General features: G+C 47.8%; 1 protein-coding gene across 2 annotated transcripts in view; it reads right to left on the reverse strand.

Moving 5' to 3' along the window:
* The window catches only part of LOC146808739 (cell adhesion molecule CEACAM6-like), a 668,079-nt gene that overhangs the window by 579,032 nt on the left and 63,604 nt on the right, over positions 1-25,443 (reverse strand). For both annotated transcript variants that reach the window (XM_085615553.1, XM_085615554.1), the window contains exon 2: positions 5,454-5,597. In XM_085615553.1, the coding sequence (XP_085471679.1) occupies positions 5,454-5,514 (61 nt within the window). In that variant the 5' untranslated portion in view covers positions 5,515-5,597. The remainder of the gene's footprint in view (positions 1-5,453; positions 5,598-25,443) is intronic.

Raw genomic sequence — 25,443 nt, forward strand, 5'->3', positions numbered from 1 at the left:
GGAAGCCACAAGATGATAATTAGGCACTGTTCTTGTCTTTGGTAACTTATTCGTTCACGAGCGCTTCACAGGGCTCGGTTGAGTCGGTCCAGTCACGGTGATGCGCAGCGTACCCGGGACACAGTGATACGGGGAAATCAGAACGTTGCGGACCCCGAGTCCGATAGAGAGTTCATTGTACCTGGGAACGTGCGATGTGCTTGGACGAGTCTTCAGGGGAGATGCAGGTTCTGCACCTCGTGGGTCTTCCGGATCAAGAATTCAGCGGGCGGCTCTCGGTAGACAGGTGCGGCCCAGGGCCTCCGACACGGACTGTGCGGGAGGTCACTGCGGAGGGCGGCACGGTCAGACTCAGGCTGGGAGGTGAAGCGGGGCGGCCGGATACGTTACGACGTACGGGCGGCCGTCCGAGGCTGGATTTCACTTCCCCACTAGAAATCCGGCGGGAGGGCGAGAGGGCACCAAGCGCGCTCCAGTAGCAGGCAGGTGACAGGGAAGCGGGACGGCCAGACTCGATGGGTCCAGAGCGACTCAGGTAGAGCGGGGCTCTCGGCGAGTGGAGGCGGCCAGGCTTCTGGGTGTCACGGCCCTAGGAGGGATGCGAAGGTGCGCAGGGCACTCCGGCGGGAGAAAGCACACGGCTCGAATTCTCAGACGAGCGGAGACACGGTGAACCCACTGGTCCTGGGGTTCAGTTCAGGGGGCAAGCTCTTCTTCCAATCCCTTGGAGATAGTTGAAGAACAAAGTGCAAAGTCTCTTTCAGTCTTTTCCTCTCCTTCCTCAGCAAGGCACCTACTGCAGGCCAGTCCCTCAGGTCAGGGAAAGTTACTCCTCCTTCAGCTTCTTCCAGGTCCTTCTAGTCGGGCAGAGTTCCTTCGTGGTTCAATCTGGATCTGATTTCTTAGGAGCCAGGCTCCTACTTTTATACAGGGATTCTTTTGTTCTTTAGCGCCAGGGGGCCTGGGCCTGGCTCAGTCCAGTTTTGGAGCACTCTGTTGTGGTGACTCGGCTCGTTCCTTTCAGCAGCAGGGCAGAGACATCAGCCGCTCCACAGGGGGCGGCGCCGGCTTTGTGGTGGCAGAGCACAGGTCTATTCAAGAGTCAGGGTGCACTCCTCCCACCCATCCTGGTGTAATCTCTCTACCCACCACCTGGCAGCCAACCTGTCTCCTGGAATCCCCCAGCCCTGCTCCTGTACTGTTGCTAGGCAGAACACACACACACAGCAGAGGCGGACTGAGATGGTTAGGCACGCAAAGGCTAACTTTCTAACAGTAGCATTTGCAAACCCAGGATATTAAAATAACCTTTACTAAAAGATGTACTTTATTATCCCGAGTTCAGGCATACTAAACATGACTTTCTACCATGCTCTCTGAGTCCACTGGGGTCACAGCGTGTAGCGATCCCAGCAGCCCATTCTGGCCTATGGAGAGCAGGCAGCCTTCAATAGTGAAAAACGAAAATGGCTGTAATTCACTATTAAGACATGCCACACACATCAGGGCATGTCCTACCTTATGCCTACAATGCACCCTGCGCTTAGGCCTACCAGAGGGGTGACTAACATGGAGTTAAGGGAAGGTTTAGGGACTGGCAAGTGGGGACACTTGCTCAGTCAGCGCGACGGTACCAGACCGCGCGCAGGTTCTGCAGTGGCAGACCCTAGACACATTTTACCCCGCTGCTTCGGTGGGTGGCACAACCAGTGCTGCAAGCCCACTAGCAGCATTTGGATATACAAGCCCTTGGCACCCCTGGTGCACTCTACTAGGGACTGATAGTAAACCAAATAAACCAAACGTGGAAGTCAATTCACATAATACATTTTACCATAGGGAGCACTTGCACTGTGGCACTGGATGGCAGTGGCACAGTGCCCTGAGCAGCTAACACCAACACAAAAACACATTGAGGCACAGACAAAAAATGGAAGGGTGACCCACGCCAATGGTGCCAGGTCTAACACAGGCCTAGATCCTTGTATCTCTATAGTCCTTGGTGGGGACTTCAACTGTCAGTTTGAACCACTGGGTGGGGTGGACCAGGGTGAGCAGGATGAGGTAGATGCGCTATGGCACATCCCAGATCCTGATGTTTCCCCAGTCAGAGCTTGGACACCTTTGGTGCTACAAGTAAAATCCTTCTCCCTTGCAACGTCTTTGCGGGCTTGCAATGGGAGAATGGACTCTGACCGCCCAGCAATAGGGACGTTCAACCGGACAGATAGGGTCTCTATCATTGACTATGTAATGATAGAAGCTAAAAACTGGAACAAGTTAAAGGACTTCAAAGTCGAAAAAAGGCAGGATAGTGACCATAACGCTCTGATTTTAACTTTGAAGCCAGGGTCTTTCGGGCTAAAAAACCCTGAGACTACACTAAATGTGGCAATTCCCCCCCTTGTATTATCTAACAATCGCAGAAGGGTGAAATGGCCTCGTTTGGCAATGTCCCCCTTACAACTTGCACAAATCTATCAAACAGCGATACCCCTGATAACCCAGATGGCTGCCGAAACAGGGTTTACCCAGGCAGTGGAAATACATAAACAGCTAGTGATGGAACTGGGGGATGTTTTTTATCCAATAGCCAGAGCAAAGAGGTATGTGCCTAAAGCTTTTCCCTGGTTTAACAGCAGCTGTAGAAAACTAAAAAAGAACCTTCTTACAGCAATCAAATTAAAAAATAAACCCAATATCCGAGATGCTAGACAAGCATATAAGAAGGAACTGGCTAGGAGCAGGCTGGAATGGGAAGAAGAGAGGTGGGAAACGTTGAGGGATGCCCTAGTGACAAAAGACGCTAAACTTTTTTGGGCGCTAGTGAATTCTACTACAGGAGGTAGTGGGGAATCTTTTTTGCCAAACATTGCTCCCTCAGTGTGGGAAACGCACTTTGCTACACTGTATTCTTCCCCCTCGGTTATCTTGGAGCTACCGAAAAGGGCTCTGAAAATGCAATTAGAAGATCAACTCTGTGCTCCATCGGATCTAGATCCCACACATGAGCATTGTCCGCAGGAGTCTCCAGACTATGGAAACCACCTCGGTCACCTAAGAACCGGGAAGCGGATGACATTTGAAAGTGTTGAGAGTATCTCAATTAAAGAAGTAGAATCCGCAATTGCTAGACAGCCCCCCAACAAAGCTCCAGGACTCGATAAAGTGCCAGGCGATCTTTTTCGTTCCCAACCTAAAATCTGGGGACCCTACTTAGCTGTATTATTTAATGCAGTTTTGTCAGGAGCAAATCTACCAGACACCTGGGCGGGGGCTGAAATCGTTCCTATTCATAAAAAAGGTTGCCCTTTAGTTCCCTCAAATTACAGGCCTATAAGTCTCCTGGATACCACACAGAAACTTATGGGCCGGATTATACTAGATAGAATACTTGGGTGGGTGGAGGAGAACAAGATACTAAGTACCTACCAGGCAGGGTTTAGAGCTGGGATTTCGACCTTGGATCAGCTTTTTAGATTACAGGTCTTGTTCTGGAAGACCGTAATCCTGGGAGGTGGTAGCCTTTACCTGGTCTTTGTAGACTTACGGGCTGCTTTTGACCTCGTGCCTAGAGAGAGCCTATGGAGGGTCCTGGAGGACCTAAACCTCCCGCCCTATCTACTAGAAGTTCTGAAGCATTTCCACAAATAGAACTATGCCCTGGTAAGCTGTGGGAAAAATGGAGAACTTTCAGACCGCTTCCCCGTTACTAGAGGAGTACGTCAGGGCTGTGCCCTGGCCCCCACTCTCTTTAGCCTCTACATCAATGGTCTGGTGGGTGAGCTAGATAAGGTTAAGAATAGCGATGTCCCTCGGTTGTCATCTGGACGGGTGCCTGCCTTGATGTTCGCAGATGACACTCTACTGCTGTCTCGAACCTCTACAGGCATCCAGAGGGTATTGGATGGCTTTGTAACATTCTGCGCATCGCGGGGGCTTGAGATCAATTTAGAAAAAAATAAGTTTATGATCTTCGCCCCCCCGAAGCGCACCCGCCCCTGCCCAGTCCTAAATGGCATCGCACTAGAAAGGGTTGGCACTTTTGTCTACCTGGATGTTACCCTGACTGAAGATTTTGGCTGGGGCCCGCAGGTGGTTAAATCTGCCCTGAGGCTCGCACAGTTAGCGGGGGGTATAAATAAATTCCAAAGGAAAACGCTATTTAAACCAGTCTCCCCCGGCCTCGAAATATATAAAGCCCAAGCTAGACCCGCTGCAATGTACGGCGCAGAGCTCTGGGGCCATACCCGTGGATTGGCCCTTTCCAAGGTCGAACACACATTTACTAGAAATTTGATAGGGCTCCCCCAGAGCACCCCGCTGATACCTTTGAGATTAGATCTAGACCTAGAGCCTATCTCTGAACTCCTGACGAGTAGACCCCTCCTGTATTGGAGAAGGTTGTGGACAGCACCGGAGCTCGATGTTTATAGAGCCGAGTTCTTAGCAATCTGGGACCAGCTGAAGAGTAAGAATATACCTTGGCTATCCCATATTAAGGCCGTATTATATCAGATTGGCCTTCCCCAATTATGGGAGACTCCAGAGGAAGGCTGCATGGCGGTAAAGAGAACGGAGTTGCTAGCTCTAGTTAGACAGTATAATCTGGACCAACTATACCGCCTATCATCTATGGGTAGGCTGACTATGGAATTCCTGCAAGTAAAACTGATTCCTAGCAGGGAGGAGTTCCTAGATTTGATCCAGCCTCCCAGAGCAAAGAAATTATATATCCAACTAAGGTATGGTTGCCTCCCAATTGGGGAATTGACTTGCAAGTGGGCGGGAAGAGGAGCGGGGGTTTGCCCTGTCTGTAATAAAACCAAAGAAGACCTTGTTCATGTTTTATTTTTCTGCACCGCCTATAACGAAATACGCAGAGCCTGGCTTGTGCCATTGTGCAGAAATTTGGGACTAAAGCATTGTGCACAAGCCTGCAGGATTTTACGCTATGACACTTCCCCCCCAATTGTGTTCTCTGTTTCCCGCTTCTTATATGGTATGTGGAGAAGAAGGTTTGCCTTGATAAATTAACCAGCTAATTATTTTTAATATTAATGGAATTTAATTGTTTACTACTGTCTCTTTGATAACTGCTGTTTAATAACTTTTTATCCTAAGTGCTGAATTATTTATGTATTTTATGTGTATGTACATATTTTATCTGTGCTTTTATGGTCATCGACCGAAATAAAGCTATCAAAGTGAAGTGAACTATTGATTCAGAGGTCATATAATATCACTTCCTGTGATATCATGGGGGTCAAAGGGCACAAAATGGCACTTCGGCTATGCTTTGCACTTTGGTGAACTGAGACTGACTCAGCCTAAACCACAACAGCAAAAGTCTCTCCTCCAGAGAGAAAGATGAATAGAAACTCAACATTCATGATATACATTTCATTGACACCAAGCCCTTGCAAATGTTTCCCCCAGTAGGTTTGTCTTACCTGTTAGGATGCACCACGGAAGCCTTTGGTTCCCACTTGGCCAAAGTCCACTTGATAACATCGTGTTGAATTGAGTGTAACTTTCCGTCTTTTAGAGGTCACTTGGTATTGGAGTGAAAGGAATCCTTCAATCCACTGACATTCCTGTGTGGGAGGAGAAATACATTACTGTGACTGGAAAGTCATTTTCAGGTTTGGGTTTAGAGAAGTGTCTCAATGCTAAAGCTAATAAGATCATTTTTGTGAAGGACAGTCGGCAATGTGTTTCAAACATCACATGTCATGTGACACTCTTCTTCAGGCCATTTACCATTTTCCTTTATTTTAGTGGCAGTACAAAGAGTCGCAGCTCCTTTGAAGACGCCTCTCAGATCTGTGATGTGCTTCTGTAATAATGTAGTGAAACATCTGGGAGGGCATGGTTTATTGAGGGGGTCTCTTCACTTGTAAATGAGAGGCAGACCCCGCCTGCTACTTCAAGACCCCCCCTCCTCACATGCTGAAGGTATTTTGTAAGAAGGTAGGTATGCATCACTCTGTGTCTGAACATTATTGGAGAACTTTGTGACAATACTGAAAATTCCTGGGGAGTTTTCTTGTTTTGGGTGTAATTTTGTAGATGGTGAGTGCACCGTTAATTTTTAAGTCTGGCATATTTGCTTAGCTCTCCCACCAGATTTTTGTTTTTTAAAAACATGAAAGCCTGTGTACTTGGCTCACAACAGCCTATCAATAGTGAATTTCTCTTTCTGGATAAATCTGATTCTATGTGTGTTTTGTTAATCGTTTTTCATTAACCTTAAATATCGTCTGTTTTGACTAAACTTCTGGTGTCTTGGTAGATGGTGTTTTATTTTCCTTTCCAAAGATCTACCTGGAAATTGTTTAATTGACATTACTTTAGCTATCTGAAATTTGAGCTCATGTTTAGGTGCTGTGATAATTTGGTGTTCTTCACAGATATTAATAAAATAATTCATGACAGCTCAAAGGTTTTTTTTAAATCTAAAACTTCACTGTTAAAACAGGCACATCATTGAATGTTATTAATTTAGAAAATGTTATTGGTGCCTGTTTATCTACCTTTTTGAATTATTATGCGTATCTTCGTGAAAAATATTTAATAAAATAACCATGGCACTAGCTTGCCAAAGCCAAACTGAATTTCTTTGCCCATGCTTGTTTTATGTGGAATGAATGTAGGGGACATGTTGGCCATTGTTGCAATAACGGTCTTATAGCTCGTATAACAAACCCACACATTTAATCAAAATAAATCTATTGCAAGATAAAAGAATCCATAGGTGGATGGTTTCTAGAAAAATGATACCTACCACCTACAAAGGCAGGGGGCTGTTCTCAAAAGCTCTCCTAGCATGGGTAAAGGTTTGAAGTTAAAATCTGCTAAGGAAAGAGTCCATTAGCAAGGGGAATGGAGCAATAAACTTTAATGTTTGGGTCCGGTCACCCACCAGACAGCTCCAAAGCGTTCACCAGGCAAGTTCATCAACAAGGGGAACAAGCATTGGAAATGCAATTGGTCTTGCATCTACTTGAGTTAGAGCTATTGGCATTGTAACTGACCATGTTTTTACCCATGTGTTATGGAGTGTATTTATGTGGTGCGTAGTGGAATTATGTGGATTGGATTGGAATTGTTGTGGAATTATATGCCTTGGAATTGTGTGGTGTGGAGTGGATTTGTGTAGTGGAATTATGTGGCATGGACTGCAGTGGAATTGTGTGAATAACAATTATGTGGTATTGAGTGTACTGGAATTATGTGGCCTTGGATTGTCTTTTATGGAGTGTAATTATGTGGAATGGTATTTTGTGTTGTGGAGTGGTATGTAGTAGAGTTTAATTATGTGGTGCGCTGTTGGATTTTGTGGCATGAGGTGTAAATCTGTGGTGCGGTTTGGATGTATGTGGTGTGTTGTGTGATTGTATAGTTGAGCTTAATTATGTGGCTTGGTGTCAAATTACGTAGTGCGAAATGGAAATGTGTGGAGTTGATTTGTGTGGAGTGGAACTGTGCATCGTGTGAAATTATGCTGATCGGAATTATGTGGCATGGTGTGGAGTGTATTTATGTGGATTGCTGCTATGTGAAAGAGTGGTTTTATGTGGGGTGTATTTATGTGGCTTGAGTAGAGGGTAATTATGTGGAGTTTAATTATGTTGCGTTGAGTGATATTATGTGGAGTGTAATTATGTTGGGTGGTGTTGAATTATGTGGCGGTGAAATTATGTGGTGTGGAATTGTGTGTCACACTACACAATCAGGTATGCTACAAAGAATGAAAAATTGAAAGGTGCTCTTATATACCACAGAGGTGGGTGGCCCACTGAAAGCTTAAAAGGTACTACAATTTCTGAAGCCACTGAAAAGCTGTAGCCAGGATCAGCTAGAGCTTTTTATTTACTGTCAAGCCCAACACAAGCTGAACTTTTTATGTGGCTATTCATGTCCTACTCTCGCAGGCAAAAAGTTGAAATCGATACATTAGCATTTGAGATACAATGGAGGGCTCATAGCTACTCATTTAGTGAATGGCTTGTACAAAGTTAAACCAGAACAATCCCCTTGTTCAACACAAAATAGAGCCCTTGCGCTGATGCAGGTGAGAACAAAAAATGAGCAAAACCAAATACCAACTCCATTAAAGTCTCTTGTGCCTTATATTCCAGCAAAAATTGCTAAACTGGAAACTAATGTCCAGCATGATCAGGAAATTAATGGTGGTTTTTACCAGTTAGTTTTGAAACAACACCTGGAATGTTTATGAACCTGAAAAGTTCCAATGTTGTGCCTGCTCACCAACAATTACATTATTTTGCACCCTTCAGAACACCCATTTCCCCAACCTTAGTTTCAACATGTGTCACTATTAAACATCGTTCTTACTTTCGGAGTATGCAAAGTGTTGCGTTACATTTGCAAACACCAGTATTTACAGAAACCGATTACTTGGATTGGATTATGTAAATTGCACATAGAGATCACTCATTTTGGGCTGCAAGCTTAAACCTGGCGCAAATAAGATACAAAATGGTTGACTTGATAGGGCAATTTAAAAAATAAACCAGTCGCAGGAGGGTACTCCTTCAATCGAGTTAAATGGAACCTGGCCAAGCTTGAACCGTGCAGAGCATGTTCTGTTATTCACGTCTTTAAAACATGCCACTCTAAACATCGTCATGGATTGTGTGGTGCAGAAATGTTTTGTAGGGTTCATGTCATTTCAGAGGGTTGCCCTAGGTGGGACTGGCACTTACAGCAAGGAGGCCGTATGGGTGTTGGAACTGAGGAACAGGAATGAGGTAACCAATGGCAAGTCCTGAAACCCCATAAACACTCCTCACTTGTGCCTCTTCTTGCATATTCACAGAGACACAAGATCAGAGTTCCAGGTGACTTCCCCACATGTCTAAGTGCTACAAAACCAGTGAAGGGTTCATTAAGGATAGAGGGAAAGCAGGAGGAAGCTGGAGTGACAGAGGAATATTGGACTGAGAAGGAGAAAGGACATTGGGGAATTAAGGGACGTGAGGAAAATGTACACAGAGGGAAAAGGGAGCTAAGAGGGGTGAGAACGTTGTGAAGCTGAGTGGAAAGGGAGGCAAGCGGCATGGTAAAGATAAAACACAGGTGAAGAGAAAGTACTAGGGGGCCGATAGGAGTCAAAAGGGTGGGAAGAGAAAACCAGTGGTGGCTGAGTGAATGCCAGAATGAGGGCAGAGAAATGTCTAAAAACGGAGGCTGAAGGAAAAGGGAGGGGGCAGCAAGGAGGGAAAGGGGCTCAGTTGTTTGTAGCGAAACAGACCCATGTGTGTGGAGAATGTGGTAATGTACCTTGATTGTGGGTCAAGCTCCAGTGATGGTACCCTTTACACAGGTTCAGCTTTGAAAATCGACAGGCGCCAGTGAGGCAGCCGATCATATCATTCAGGTGCGGTCCAGGGTGTCTTTCCCTTTCAATTGCTGTGTTAGCTATCCTCATGTCTACACACATGCAAATCTTGGATGTGTTCTTCTTTGGAACCGCCACTATTGGTGACACCCATGGGGACGGCCCATCTGCAGGCTCTATAATGTCTTGGCTCAACAGGCTTTGTATTTCCTCTTCTACCTGTGGCTGCAGATGTATCGGCACTCGTCGGTGATGCTAAGCCACAGGTTTTACAGCTTCATTGATGTGCAGTGTTATTTGCCGTCCTTTTAGTTATCCTAGTCCTTGTAGTACTGCTGGATAGTTATGCAGGATGTTCTTTTTTCTGACATGTGGTATGTCATTGCGAGGAGACCCATCACCTGCGCCATGACATTGCTCAGCAGACTTGGTGTTGGAATGTCGCCCCGCAGTACATGTATTTCTTCTTTGCTTGAGCGATCTTTGTACATCAGTGTCTCTGTAAACTTCCCCATGTTGATCACTGGTTTCTTCGAGCCCCAGGTAAATATATCAACAGTGGATGGTGATAGTGTTGGTTTTATTTTCATCTTCTCGTATTCTGATACGCACATTATGTTGCATGTGGCACCGCTGTCCAACACGAATCGTGTGCTGTGTCTTCCCACATCAATGTCTACGGTCGCCATTTTCTTTACTTGATGTTTCTCCATTATATGAACACGTTCTCGCTCTCTGTCTTCCACAGGGGCATCGGATATCAGGCATAGTTGTTCCACGTTCTCTTGTACTGCCTCCCTGTCCGACTCAGCTGAAGAACTGCGATTTGCCGTTTCCATGTGTCTGGCATATCTGTTCGTTGCAGTCTGTGTTCTTCAGAGTTGTCCTCTCTCACTTTTGAATTGCGCGCCCATGCAGGCGCTTGCAAAGTGGTTGTCCCTGTTGCATTTTCTGCATCTCTGACCCATTGTGGGGCAGGCACCGACGTGTGGAAATTCGAGTCTGCACCTGTAGCATGTTCTTTCTTGCGGTTTCCTTGGCAGGTGCTCCGTGTTTTCTTTCTTCCGGTTGCTTCCGGTCATGCGGCTACTTCCGGCCATGCGGTTAGCTTGTTTTATTCTTCCTTCTTTTGCCAGTTCCATCTGCTTTGCATGTGTGGTTGCTCTCGCTTCTGCCCGGGCCATGGTCAGAATTTTCTCCGAGGTTGGTTCTTTCAGAATTTGTGTGCGGAACTCCACGGACTGACAACCTTCAATGATGCACAGTCGAATTGCTTGTTCGTTGTCAACCTTATCGAATTCGCATTGTGTGACCAATTTGCGCAAGCATGTTGCTAAGTCATTGAGGGACTCCTCTGCTTGTTGGTACGCGATGGTGAAGGTGTATCTTTCAAAATCAATGTTCCTTTGCGGGTCAAACTTGTCTGCGAGGCATTTGATCAGTCCCTTGTATGTTGCTGTTTGGTCGTGAGGGAATGTTACTAGCAAGTCTTCCACTTCATCCCCTAGGAGGTTTAAAAATAGATCCATGTGCTTGACCTCTGCGACATCTGTGGCGCGCATGTATCTTTCGAACTTGCAAATCCATCGTTCGAACTTGCAAATCCATCCATGATGCCTGGCTGTGGAATGATAAATTGAATGGAAGGGGCCTGAGGAATACTAATGGCGTGCCATTCTTGTAATTTGTGGGGTCAGCCATTGTTTGGCGTGTAGAACTGGCGCAACTCTCGTTATAGCGTACTTTGTTTTCTTAGTACCACCGTGATATGCCTTATCCTAAGATGGCCACCCAAATCTTGCAAGATCGCGGGTCTTCTGGTGACTTCGCCTGACCCTAAGATGGCCGGCTGGCCTTTCGGGATGCTGATTGGTTGCTCCCGCCTGGCCCCAAGATGGCCGCCGTCATCGTGCGAGACTTCGTTCAATTTACACACGCGCTGACTTTAATGCAGCATGCGGCTGGAATCAGATACCGGGTGCACCTCTTTAGCTTTCGCGCACAACGCCTATGTGCTTAGATTGGTGTACCGCTCAGGGCAGGTCGGGGCCTCTTACCGCTCGTCCACTGCAGCTGGGGTGTGCTCCTGTGTCGTTTCTTCCTGTCCCCGCACCCGGACCAGGGTGGGCTCCTGGCTCCGTGTCTTGATCTCGAGCGACCCGGGGGCACACACGTTGTCCTCTCAATCCCGCACTCGTTGCCAGTTGTCGTATTCTTCTTGGCAGGAATATACAGGAGTCAGGTAGGAGTGTTTATACTTCTTTTATTGCTACACTCGTTAGCGCTGCTTCGTGTCCCACATCTGGTCTCATCCCCTTACCCTCGCAGTATGCGTTCCTCCCCACTCCCCTGACCGGAAGTGGTGTCTGCTTCTCATCCCCTCCCCACCAGTCAGGTACAGGGTCCTAGTTCCCTTGTGCCCAGGTCACAACAGAGATGAGGAAACATAAAAGTTTAGGAGGAATAGAAGAGGACGCTGAAATTGCTGCAACGTGAGATGCAAAATGTTAAGAAGAGAAGGGCGAGGAAACCATGGAAAAGAAAAGCAAAAAAAGAAGCCTCTGCCCAAGCCCAGGTGCATGGGTGTGCATACAGGCACACCGTGTACACACACAAAGGCAGGCACTTCTCACAAGCACACTCGGAGTTCATCCCGCTCTCTATTTATCCAGCATTGTCTATAACAATCGCACACAATTGTGCAGTTGTTTACTAGCCCAGACGTTTTACAGGCACACGTTCTTTAGATAGTTTACCAACCTTCATTTGAGCAAAGAGCTTGTATTTCCTCGCACAAACACATAACAGGAACCCCAAACACTGTGGTTCCAGGTCACAAACACAGTTCATATCTGCTCCCCTCCCCCACCACCCCAATGTCTTAGTGCAGCAGGAGGAAGAACTGAGCGGGACAGAAGGTGACAGCCGTTGTTGCCCTCGGTGCTCTCTGCAGCAGTCGGATCTTTTCACCTACACAGCAATATCAGATTCCAAACTCTCTGAGCTCAATAAAGGTGCCCAAGAGCTGAACAAGAATAAAAGGCAAACTTCCATACTAAGACTTTCTTCTCCGCAACACATGTTCTCATCAAAACTAATGTAGTCCACTAACACAGGATACATTGGGACTTCTCCTCTGAAGAGAGACTAAGTTGGACTGCCCCCTGTAGAGGGCAAGAAAAGTGGTTTTAGGGAACAGGAATGACTGGGGCTACACCGAATCCCTCTCCCAACCGGATGCTCATGATGGAGCAAGGACTCGTAGAAAAGAGACTTGCTCGGAGCAATCCTCTCATTTAATTTCTAAGATTGTATTAACTACATATTTTGTAAAATTAATACGCACAACATTGAACATAAAAGACAGAGAAGCTTGCGTATGTGTCTTACTAATACAAGTAACACGATCGAAATTAAAAAATAGCCGCTAATGGGGATTCTTTATTGCGCATGCATCAACTGCATCTACGCAGTATGACGAGGTATCACCTGGAGGGAATTTCTCGAGCTTGAAAACTCACATGCTTCGCATCTGCTTTGCTGGAACTAAATCTAGCTATTTTACAAATGCTAACGCGGGGTAAGCAATATTGATTAAAGGGGGTTAGAGTAGAGATAGGTGGTATACAGTGAAAACATTTATTTTTGGAATTAACATTTGTTTTTCTGACTCTCTTAATAGTGCGCAGTTTGGGCCTCTTGAATGAATTGAAAGTCTGTTAGACATGTGACTTCCGCGCATGCCTAGTGAAACTGAACCGGAGGAGTGATGAGACTCTTGAACGCGATCCAAGGACGCAAAAGAAACATACCCTGGGAACCAGCACTGAAAACCTCTGGATGAATAGATTCTCACGAAAAATAAAAACAAATGTTACTAATGTAATGTGAATATGGGTGGGAATAAAGTTTTTGGAATAAAAACTAAGGGGTTGGTTTTATGAATAATTGAGTAATAGACTAAGATTGATATTTTAGCATGGTGTGATGATCTCCCCCCTTGCTTGTCCAATCAGAGTTGGTATTTTTACGATATTGAAACATTAATGTGAGGTACATGAATATAGAAAGGTATAATTGAGAGAGCCTTAGTTAGTTTAGCCGGAGATGCAGATGCTGCAGAGCTCAGGATGCTGTCGAAGTGACGAGTGATGCTGATGAAGAATCAAATGCAGAACCATCTATCCAAACTTAATTAATTTAGAAGAAGATTGCGGCAGAATCTCGAGGAGGAATAGAGTGTCAAAGAGGGGTGCTACGCGAGCGTCGGGTGCTAGAGAGGTCATCTATCCTGTCCTGATTCCTGACCTGAAGCCTTTGTCAACTTATCTTTCCCGGGGGACCCTTCCCAGCTCCTTGCCCAGGGGGTTGGTTTTCACACCATCATAGGTAACTATAATTTCGTGAATGTGCAGTTGTATTTTTCTCTCTAGCCTCTCCTCTCTGTGCATCAGTCATTGCAAGGTATAGAATCTGTGTTTGTTGATTGATTAACTGAATCTTCCTTCCTATGAGAAATGGGGACTGTATTGTACTTTGAGAGTGGTTCACATGAAATTAATTTAGATAAAGATTTAAACTTTTCCCGAGTCTGTGGTCACTTCAATTAATGTGAGAAGATTAATTTTATGTCATTTCACCATCAACTAGTTCAACTAATGATCCATCGACCAGAGGAAAGAACCTTTTGATCAGTGAATAGTTGAGAAAAAGAGGTAACTAATCTTGAAATTTCAGCAAACAGAAATAAACTCAGACTCCAGTGGATTTTACCAGGTTGTTTGTGTATGAGTGTTTAATGGGCCCAGGTGAGTATATGGTATTGGAGTACCTGTTGCTGGTTCACTGCTGGATCACTCACACTAGTGCATTCTTAGGGTTAATTCCAGTAAGCCTATTCTGTAGCAGGAAAGACACCCTTTGTGCAGGGAAACGGATTCTTGGTGTTAATGTAGTCAGCCAAACAGCCGGCAATTGGATGGGATTGTCAGAGCAAAGGAAATGGCTTAGCAACCAGAAAGAAACACACACGACGTGCAGCATTATCGTCCCCCGTTCTTCATTTGATCCCTCTTTATGGACCTTTGTAGTTCAACTGAAAGGGAACACTCAAGAGGGGGCCTGCTTTGGCCCCAGGGGGACTAGCAACTGCATGTCTGATCAGGACACTGGAGTTGATCCCTGCTTTGACCCCTGGGGGACTGGTGAGTGTGCAATACGATCGGAGCACTAATCATAACAAAAGCATGCCAAATTGCAATTCCAAGGTCTTCACCGAGACGAGCACAACACGTTGTGCCCACGGCACTCGCACAGCGCTGTTGTTTCAAAGCAAGGATTTCATGTTTTCTGTAAAATACTAGCAATGCCACTGTTAGCGGCAAGATCCCAGAACATTAGCAGCTATGGGCACCGAAGCTGAACACTAGCACACAGCAACACGAGCAGAAAGCAACTAAAAAAGAGTCCCTCAAGAACAGAATAAACAAGTAAAGCGTACAAATACAGTATTTCATCCCTGCTCTGTGGGTGGAAACCAACCACCAAAAGGAGGGACGAAGAAGAAGGACTAACCACTAGCAAGCAAAGATTTTTAATGGACACTGAAACAAAACAATGAGAAGAAGAGCAGGCTTTTAAGCCCACAAAGAAGCACATACTAAAGTATATACAAGAGGGCTTGAAAGCTCGACCTAAAAAGACAAGTTGCGAAAAGATAGTCTAGCAGGAAGTCTGGAGGCAAGGAAGTAGGGACAGATGCCTACTCCCAAGAAAGCCACCTTTTATACCTCCAAACGTTTGATGGTGACATCCGTAGTCACCCCACATTGGTCTGATCATCATGTGATTGCTCTTTTATTCATCAGGTACAAATTGCTAACCCAATATATGTTTCCAGGAGACTCATGAGAAATAACTGGCCATTCCGTCCTCACCGGTTAGTTGACAAGAGCTCATTTACTCGTTGCTCTTCACTGATTTAGGCTAAAGGACAGGTTCCCACAAGTTCACAAAGGAGTATTGAGACTCTCATTGAATAAAGAATATTGCATGAATGGAATGGATAGAGCAACATTTAGAAAATGTGACAAAGTCCATTGCACCAGGCTATGGAGTAATGCGCCCTAAGAGAGAAAAAGGGCACTATAAGGTTAACATTTCTTATTTAGTCAAATAAGCTCATGATTAAGTTCAAGCATAATCATGTATGAGAATACTTGTTAAATTGTCAGTGGATATTACACAAAAATGTTCAACTTTGATTGTGGCCTACTCCCACAAATGTAAAAAGCACCTACATGTAAGTTATTTCTAGAAATCACTAAACTATAATTGTTTCGCTAATTATAAGTTCCTACTAACGTTAAACATTTATACTGCACATTTGAGTCATCAAGCACCTTTCATGATACTTTTACAACATTTTCGAGCTTTGCACTCTACAATAAACAATCAATCAATCAATCAAAACACTTGTATAGCGCGCTACTCACCCGGAAGGGTCTCAAGGCGCTTGGGGGAGGGGGGCCGCTACTGCTCGAACAGCCAGGTCTTGAGTTGTCTCCTGAAGGCGAGATGGTCCTGGGTCAGCCGAAGGTGGATGGGGAGGGAGTTCCATGTCTTGGCCGTCAGGTAGGAGAAGGATCTGCCTCCGGCGGTGGCTCTTCGGATGCGTGGTACAGCGGCGAGGGTGAGGCTAGCGGATTGTAGCTGGCGGGTGGGCGTGTGGAAGGTCAGGCGGTCGTTGAGGTACTTGGGGCCCAGGTTGTGGAGAGACTTGTGGGTGAGGAGTCTGAACGTGATCCTCTTGTAAACGGGGAGCCAGTGCAGGTTCTTCAGGTGGCTGGAGATGTGGCTGCGTCGAGGGATGTCCAGGATGAGTCGGGCAGAGGCGTTTTGGATTCGTTGTAGTCTTTTCTGTAGCTTGGCTGTGGTTCCAGCGTAGAGGGTGTTTCCGTAGTCCAGCCGGCTGGTGACGAGGGCCTGGGTGACCGTCTTCCTGGTTTCGATCGGGATCCATCGGAAGATCTTGCGGAGCATGAAGCATGAAGAGGAGACGGCGTTGACTTGTCTAGTCATCGAGAGGGAGGAGTCCAGGATGAAGCCCAGGTTGCGCGCGTGGTCTGTCGGCTTGGGGGCGGTGCCCAGGGCTGGGGGCCACCAGGAGTCATCCCAGGCTGAGGGTGATTGTCCAAGGATGAGGACTTCCGTCTTGTCTGAGTTCAGTTTCAAGCGGCTGTTCTTCATCCACTCGGCGACGTCTTTCATCCCTTCGTGGAGGCTGGTTCTGGCAGTGTCGGGGTCTCTGGTGAGGGAGAGGATCAGCTGGGTGTCGTCGGCGTAGGAGATGATGTTGAGGTTGTGTTGGCGTGCGATGGCAGCAAGAGGTCTCGTGTAGACGTTGAAGAGGGTGGGGCTGAGTGATGATCCTTGCGGGACGCCGCAGATGACTTCGGTGGCTTCGGAACGAAACGGGGGGAGGCGGACTCTCTGTGTTCTTCCAGCGAGGAACGAGATGATCCACTTCAATGCCTTCTCTTGGATGCCGGTGTTGCTGAGGCGTTGGACTAGGGTGCGGTGGCAGACAGTGTCGAACGCGGCAGAGAGGTCCAGGAGGATGAGTGCTGCTGTTTCCCCGTTGTCGGGAAGGGCTCGGATGTCGTCGGTGGCTGCGATGAGGGCGGTCTCGGTGCTGTGGTTGGCTCTGAAACCGGACTGCGAGGGGTCGAGGGATCCATTCGTCTTGAGGAAGGTGGCAAGCTGTCTGTTGGCGATCTTCTCGATGACTTTGGCAGGAAAAGGGAGGAGCGAGATGGGGCGGAAGTTTTTGAGGTCGGTGGGGTCCGCTGTTGGTTTCTTCAGTAGGGCGCTGAGCTCGGCATGCTTCCAGCTCTCCGGGAAGGTGGCGGTGTTGAAGGAGGTGTTGATGACGTCTCGGAGTTGGGGTGCGATGGTGGAGTCGGCCTTGTTGAAGACGTGGTGGGGGCAGGGGTCAGTCGGAGAGCCGGAGTGGATGGTGTTCATCGTGCGGGCTGTGTCTTCGGTGGTCACTGCGGTCCAGGTGCGGAGGGTCGTGGTGGGGTGCGTTGGTTCAACGGTTGGGTGCGAGGATGGTGTGCCGAAGCTGTTGTGGATATCGGCAATCTTGCGGTGGAGGAACGAGGCGAGGGAGTCGCAGAGGTCTTGTGAGGGGGTGATGTCGTTGTTGCCGGTGCTGGGGTTGGAGAACTCCTTGACGATGCTGAAGAGTTCCTTGCTGTCGTGGGCGTTGTTGTCCAGTCGCTCCTTCAGTGATTTCTTCTTGGTGGTGCGGATGAGCTGGTGGTGCTTGCGGGTCGAGTGTTTGAGGGCGGTCATGTTGTCAGTGGTCCGGTCGAGTAGCCAGGCTTTCTCGAGGGTGCGGCAGGTCTTTTTGGAGTCCTTGAGTTCGTTGGTGAACCAGGGGGCCTTCTTGCCTCTGGGTTTGCTGGGAGGGTTCTTCAGTGGTGCGAGGTCGTCGGCGCAGGCTGTCAGCCATTGCGTGAAGTTGCGGGCAGCTTCGTTGGGGTCCGGTGTGCTGGCAGGTGGGTTCTGGCTGAGGGAGGTGGTGAGCTGGTCGGCGGTGATCTTGCTCCAGCTTCTGTGGGGAACCCGTTGCAGGTGGTGGTGGGTAGTGGTTTTCCTGAAGCTGAAGTGGACGCAGCTGTGGTCGGTCCAGTGAAGTCCGGTGGAGTGGTTGAAGGCGATGTGCTTGCTGGATGAGAAGACGGGGTCAAGCGTGTGGCCGGCGTAGTGGGTGGGGGTGTTGACCAGTTGCTTGAGTCCGAGGTTGGCGAGGTTGTCCAGCAGGGCGACGGTGTTGCGGTCCTTGTTGTTTTCCAGGTGGAAATGAGGTCCCCTAGGAGGATGTAGTCGGCGGAGGGGAGGGCGTGTGGGCTGATGAAGTCCGTGATGTCTTCGCTGAATTGTGTGCGTGGTCCCGGGGGTCTGTAGATGAGGGTGCCTCTGAGGGTCGTCTTTGGGTCGGTGTGGATCTGGAAGTGGAGGTGTTCGGCGGCGGTGAAGGTGTCGTCGGCGTCGGTCGTGATGCGGATGGTGTTCTTGTGGACGATGGCGATGCCTCCTCCGGTCTGGTTGACGCGGTCCCTCCTGATGATCTTGTATCCATCCGGGATGGCGATGGCGATGTCGGGGGCTGAGGAGGCGTTCATCCAAGTTTCAGTGAGGAACGCGACGTCTGGAGATGTTGTGTCGAGCAGGTTCCAGAGTTCGATGGCGTGTCTGTGGACGGAGCGGGTGTTGAGCAGGATGCACTTGAGGTGATTGTTGCTGGTGCTTGGCTTGGCGGGTGCGGTGCAGGTTCAGAGGCAGGTGAACTTGCAGCTAGTGCAGGTGAAGGGTCCGTGGAAGCGTTTGGGGGCGGCTCGGCAGCAGGCGGGGTTCTGGACGGCGTTGAGTGCGTTGAGTGCGGCGGCATCGTAGGTCCTTCGGTTCGTCTTGCATCGGTGGGGGCCAGGGGTCCTGGCGCTGGGCGAGGTCCAGGCCCGGACGGGTGCAGACGGGCCTGCCTTTGGCGCGCCTACGCGCAGTCGCCATTTATGGCGAAGTGGGAGGGAGGGAGGAGCAGCTCGGAGGCGGGAGCGGGGAGGGCACAGAACGAAAAGGGGGCGTGTCTGTTAGGACGGCGGCAGGAAGCGGGGAGCGGGGCGGGCAGGCACAGGGGGACTGGAGGACAATAAACACTTCAAAACACCAACGTGCAAGGGAACAACAGTCACGATTATACAGGCAAATTTAAAACAGAAAAAGGAAACAGAACAAAATATTAAGGCACACGCAAATACGGCGAGATCAGCGAGGCAGGCACAACGAGGGCAGTAGCGAGGGAGGGGCACACACACAGCTGGTGGCCGTGCGGCGCGGGGGTGTCCTGAGAACAGGTCACACTCACCTGCGCCTGGCGGTCGCCATTTATGGCCAAGTGGGAGGGAGGGAGGAGCAGCTGGGAGGCGGGGAGGGCACAGAACGAAAAGGGGGCGTGTCTGTTAGGACGGCGGCGGGAAGCGGGGAGCGGGGCGGGCAGGCACAGGGGGACTCGAGGACAATAAACACTTCAAAACACCAACGTGCAAGGGAACAACAGTCACGATTATACAGGCAAATTTAAAACAGAAAGGAAACAGAACAAAATATTAAGGCACACGCAAATACGGCGAGATCAGCGAGGCAGGCACAACGAGGGCAGTAGCGAGGGAGGGGCACACACACAGCTGGTGGCCGTGCGGCGCTGGGGTGTCCTGAGAACAATAAAGTCAATAGAAATATTATACTTCATCAATAATTTTATTTTTTATAGTATATTTGTTTGTTTTCTTAGTACAAACAGTAGTACATTGTACATATCATACCATCACATCATCTTATATATGTTACATCAATCATGTATGCCATAACATAACATAATAATTCAGCCCAGAAAATATAGATATGCAGAGATTTCAATATACCATATGCCCATTAGGACCATTAATGAACAGATGTAGTTGCAATAAGATACAGTGTAAATGGTGCCCACACATTCTTGGGTCTCAACGCCGTAGGTAACTCCTCTACGTATATGTCTAGTTGGTCTCTACAATATGCCACGTCTACCAGCCCTTGGTTAAATTTAGGTGCCGCTTTTTCCCCTCAGTTTAGCAATACTCTTTTTTCTGCCAGTAGCAAGGTAATCACCGCAAGTTTTCAGTTGGGAGCTTGTAAAGCATTAACAAGGCTCAGTAGACAAAGATGCAGAGTGCAATCCAATGTCTCTATTACTATAGTTGAGATAGCCAGTGTTACTTGAATCCAAAACTGTTGTATCTTATCACAGTTCCAGTCCATGTGCATGAAATCTGAGTTATGTGTACCACTTTGTTGCATTGGGTGGACTCTGAATCTTATTTCCTTGCTGGGGACCTCAGATCTCACATATGGTAATATGGCCTTAAGCGGTTTTGGACAAGCGACATCACTTTCAATCACTGTATGCGGCAGGTAGATTGGTGGGAAAACCCAGTAATTAGCGGAATGTGCCCGTGCGCATAAGCAATTCAAGTGCATATCTAGGGTGCCAAATCCCCCCTGTTTATAGGGACTGGTGAGTGTATCCCAGCTACACAGAGGCTGTTTACCTGCCCATGCAAGTGTTATTAAATGGGATCTCAGTATCTTAAAAAAGGCCTTGGGCTGGGTTATAGGGCTATTAATAAAAAGATACAGTAAGTGCTACAATATGACTCACAGCACCGCACATACCTATGTGTACCAATGCAAGCATCTCTCCACCAGTGTGCAAGCTTGACCATTATGATATTTATTCCCTTTGGGGCGAAGACAGAGAGCTCGACGAGCTAGGACTGTGAACAGTTTTTAAAAAGTCTGTAAATGCCCTTTGTGTGGCGAAGATCTTCTGTTTCCCATAGTGATCAATTCTTAGTCGAGCAGGATACAGCATAGCGTACGGAATTTTGGCTGCCTGCTGTTTTTTCTTCACTTGTGCAAATTCTGTGTGTGCCACCTGAACTGTTGCAATGACATCTGGGAAGAAAACGCCATCATATCCCTGGTCTTTTTTTCCCCGAGCCAAATGAAGGACCTTGCTCCAGTCTCTGTAATTTAGCAGTTTAGCTATAATAGGCCTTGGAGAAGTTCCAGGTTGCGGGTGCACCATCAGCTACCTGTGTGCTTGCTCCACCACCAAGACCATAGATAGGTGTTCCGGGTCAAACACGTCTTTAAGCATGGTTTCTACATATTCTTCAAGCTGGCCTGTGCTGGTGGACTCGTGCACCCCACAATGCGCTGATTGTTGTGCCGTGAGCAGGCTTCTAGGTCTTCTTTCTTTGCCTAGATTACCTGCAGCACCTTTTCCATATTCAGGCATTTAGTGATGGTGTCATGGGATTCGTCCTCCACATTTGAAATACGCTGCTCTGCTGCGGAGATACACATTGCTTGTTTGTCCAGCTTCGCGGTCATGTGGTCCATGTCAGTATGTCTATTTTACAGTCTATTGACAATAAGCTCTGTTGCATGGATAAGAGTGTTGTCTCAAATGATGTATGCTCATTCATCTGTGGGTCCAGTTCAGAATCCGACTGTGTATGTTGAAATTTGGGGGTGCGTCTAGATTCAAATGTTAAGCGGGACAGATGCTTATTTGTTTTACCTCTCTTGTCGCTGTGCGCTGCACCGATCAATCCTCAAGAGCGGGCACAGTGCTATGAATGTGTTTTGTGCACCTGTGCGTGGCTCTTACCCCCAAAGACACTCAGCAAGAGAGAGAGAGATATCCTCCTGGCATGCTGCTTCAGGCAGTCACGGATCTCAGGCACCTATTTCACTGAGGGCGTGGATTTTGGCATGTGGCAGCCCTAGGGTGCTGCGCAGATATGTCCAGTCCCTCGTGCTCAGGCTTTACTCCATCATATGGATATGCTCAGTGGTACACCCCACATCCTCGCTTTTCACATAGACAGTGTCCTCAGCATCCAATATATAGCTGTAGTGTTCTAGCACACACTCCTCAAGAGGCAATCTATGGCTCAATGAGGCAGTTGTGGCAGTCACCATGTGCTGCCCCCAGGTCTCTCAATGCAGTGGCTTTATGCTCTTCAAGTGGGCCAGGTATAAAGTTTGCAGCCCCATATCACAGCGACAACCAGGCTGCAGCGGCACAGTCAATGTTTTCAGCGCGGCCCTTCCCGGCCGAGCGCCCAGACGATGCCGCACCCAAGCCCCCACACAGGCCTCACGCAGCACTGTCCCAGCCCAGAGGTAGCCCCCGCCGCACTCTTCAGCTATCGGCAGCTCCTCGTGGCTCTCACCTCACAGCCCAGTGCTGATTTTCAGCGATCATTTCTCCCAATCCCAGCAGGCATCTAGAGGCTGTGAGCCAGTCCCCAGCTGCTCCAGGCGAGGTGCTTACTTCCTCCGGGCCGCTCCGCAGGCCACACACTGAGCACGACTTATCCCGTCCGGAACTAGGTAGACGAGTCCTCCCGTGGCACTCCCAGGCCCACCGATGAGGACAGGGCTTATCAAGCAAATTTCTTCGGCTGGGCCTCACAGGGCCGGGGCTCCTCACTCAAACCGGCAGCAGTGCTCAGTACCTCCGGAGCCATGCCACATCGCTATTTTCTCTCAGGACCCCCACAAGCGTTCCACTATCATCGCAAGGCAGGCAAGCATGTACAGTCCATATTTTCTGCCCCCACTCGGCCCCGCAGGTCTCCTCACATCATACCACTTCTTGGGATGGGTGGATGGGAATTCTTTACTAGCATTTGAAATGGATTTGTGCCTCTAGCTGCCAAAGCTGCACTAATGTGCAGCCATCTTTCCTTGGGCTCTTTAACGCCCCCTCAACTTCATTAATATTTTTCATAATGATCTTGTTAATATATTAATATTCGGTTTATTGAACATGTTAAAATCATTATATGATGAATCTCGTTATTACTACCTATCCAGGCATAATTTTACGGTGCCAGTACTTCAGCATTTCTCAGTTTCAGTGTTTTTTTTCAAGACTTGTGCAAGGTGCACATTAGAGTTTCCATTATAAAATTAGGTTGTAAGTGGCATAAGGGATGATCAGCTTTTGTGCTGCACCAAGCCCCCCTCTGATGGCGAACCAAGCCATCACAAAATCCACATCAAATCATCACAAATTACAGTTTTGTTGTCTTAAGCCTTTTTTCCTCTAGACTCTTCTAGAATTTTCATTTTGTCTTAATATTTACATTGTTCCTCTTCATATTGAAGATCATATCTTGTTCTTTTCCCTCCTTGTATATTCTTTCTATACCTACAGAATTTGATAGATAATATCAGCATTATGCACCAAGAGATCACCCCTAATGGTCCCAAGATTGAAATCACTAGTCCATTACCTAAGTTATCCAACCAGTTACTAACAGTTTACAATCCATGTGCTATCATTTCTCAGTCACCATCAGATTTTAACTCAGTAATATTTTTAATGTAGCTCTCTAAATCTCTGCTGGTATTCGATATATAAGTACAACATTGTGAGGCTGTTAACAACCAATAGACTATGCCCTCCTTTCCTAGGACTCGGTGGAGGCTGAGCATGGGCCACCCATTCCACACTAGGGAAAGACCCCCTTTGGAGACTCCCTGGGGCTCTGTAAGAGTTGCAGCAGTGCGGTGCAAAATGGCAGCTGCCATGGCCAGAGGTCGGAGGAGCCTCTTATCACCCAGGCGCCTTACCGGAGAAAAGGGGAAAAGTCATGTTGCGCTCGCGATCCCTTTGGGTCTCTCAGGAGGAGCGGTGTGCGGGAGGCTATGCTGCCAGCTCGGAGAAGCTTCAGACCGTGTCTGGTGGAGCTCATGGAGAGTCTTTGGGACGCTCACATGGGCACAGGGAGAGCTCAATACTGTACAACTGGTGAGGAGGAGACGCGCGTCATAGTTTTGATTTGAGCAAGGGGCAGCGGGAGCAATTTACTAGACAGGTCAACCAGCCCCAAGCTTACAACGGCGGCAATACAGACTCATGCCTGGCCATGCCTGACTCCAAAATGGCGGCCAACACTCTGTCGAAGATAGCATAATTGAAAGGGGTGGGGCTGCATCAAAGAGCCTCAACAGTAACAAACTCTAGAATGCAGCAGGAGGGACATAATGAAGGAGGAGATCGGTGCCTCCCACGTAAACCAATAAACACTGATAACACCCAGCATTTGGCTGTGCTAGATAGGAGCTACCAAGATGGCCGGGGCCTCACTGTGGGTGCTTGAGCCAGACGGGAGACCTGACTTCATGGCACAGTTCTGCCTGCCCTTGAGCGCCCTCCTCTATCCACAAGATGGAGCCCAGCATGACCTCAAGATCAGCCCGGGGGTCCAGCATGCTGCTTCCCCCACCACCATCCGGCCTTCTACCCCTATGGACATCTCCAACTCGGGGATCCCTCCAGACCCAAGACTACCACTCTTGAGTAAAACACTACCTGAACACCTGGCTGAACGATGGCAAGAATTTCCTGCTCTGTAAATATGTAATATATAATTGTCCAAGCCTAATCACTGTTAAAAAGTAATCCTGAGTGAATTTGCAATTTGTATATATATATATAACTCTAACCACTGGTATATGTAGTAGACCTTTGTACTTACTACCATTCCTTGATTTTAGAGTTTATCTGTTTGTATATCTTCCTTGAGTAACTTTACAACTTGTACATTTGCAATTTGTTTCTGTTTGTATCACTTATGGAACTCATGTAATCCAAAGTCCTTATGAAACGCAACTGGTTCTTTCATAAAGCGCATTGACACCTTCGGGTAATGTTTGCGCTATATAAAATCACATTAAATAAAATAAAATTAAAATAAAATACCTGCCACTCCCCAAACACCAACATTGAGATTCCAGTCTGGATTCTCACTGCACCAGGACCAAGCAGCCATTGAGGGATGTTAACATCCCTGAGATCCACTTTGTGAGTGGCCTAGTTGCCTTGATTCCTCCTCTACCAGCTGTTTGTTCCTGACACCCAGCCCAGTGAACCAAACCTCTGCACCCGAGCCACACAGCCCAGGTCCTGGCAAACCTTGTGTGCACCCTTGCTCCAATACCTCTTGCAACCAAAGCCCCCATTTGGGAGCTCTCTGACTTGCCTGCATGCCCCCCTGTGCAGCCTGTTTTTAAGTGGTCCCCCTTCACCGTAGGGTGCCAGGTACCAGCCTCCCCAGTACCCCGCTCCTGGTAGTACTTTGGACCTTGACCCACTACGACTCCAAACACAGAAGGTGAACCCCGAAAACCAACTGTACCTACATCTATGCATCTATGACATTTCCTCCCATAGGATTACATTGTGAGTAAAAGGGCACAGGTTTGAACATTTACCATACCATTGAATATTGCTATTGAAAACAGTACTTACCTTTGAACGTAGTTCTTGGTTTTAAAACGTGTATAAAAACAAGTGTTAATTTTCCTATTTGGTCTTTGATTTATTCTTAGAGTGTGTGTATCATTTATTGCCTCTGTGAGTATAACCCCCCACATTATTCCCCAAGCGC

The sequence above is a fragment of the Triturus cristatus genome, chromosome 7 (genome assembly GCF_964204655.1).
Source record: "Triturus cristatus chromosome 7, aTriCri1.1, whole genome shotgun sequence".
Taxonomy (NCBI): Eukaryota; Metazoa; Chordata; class Amphibia; order Caudata; family Salamandridae; genus Triturus; species Triturus cristatus.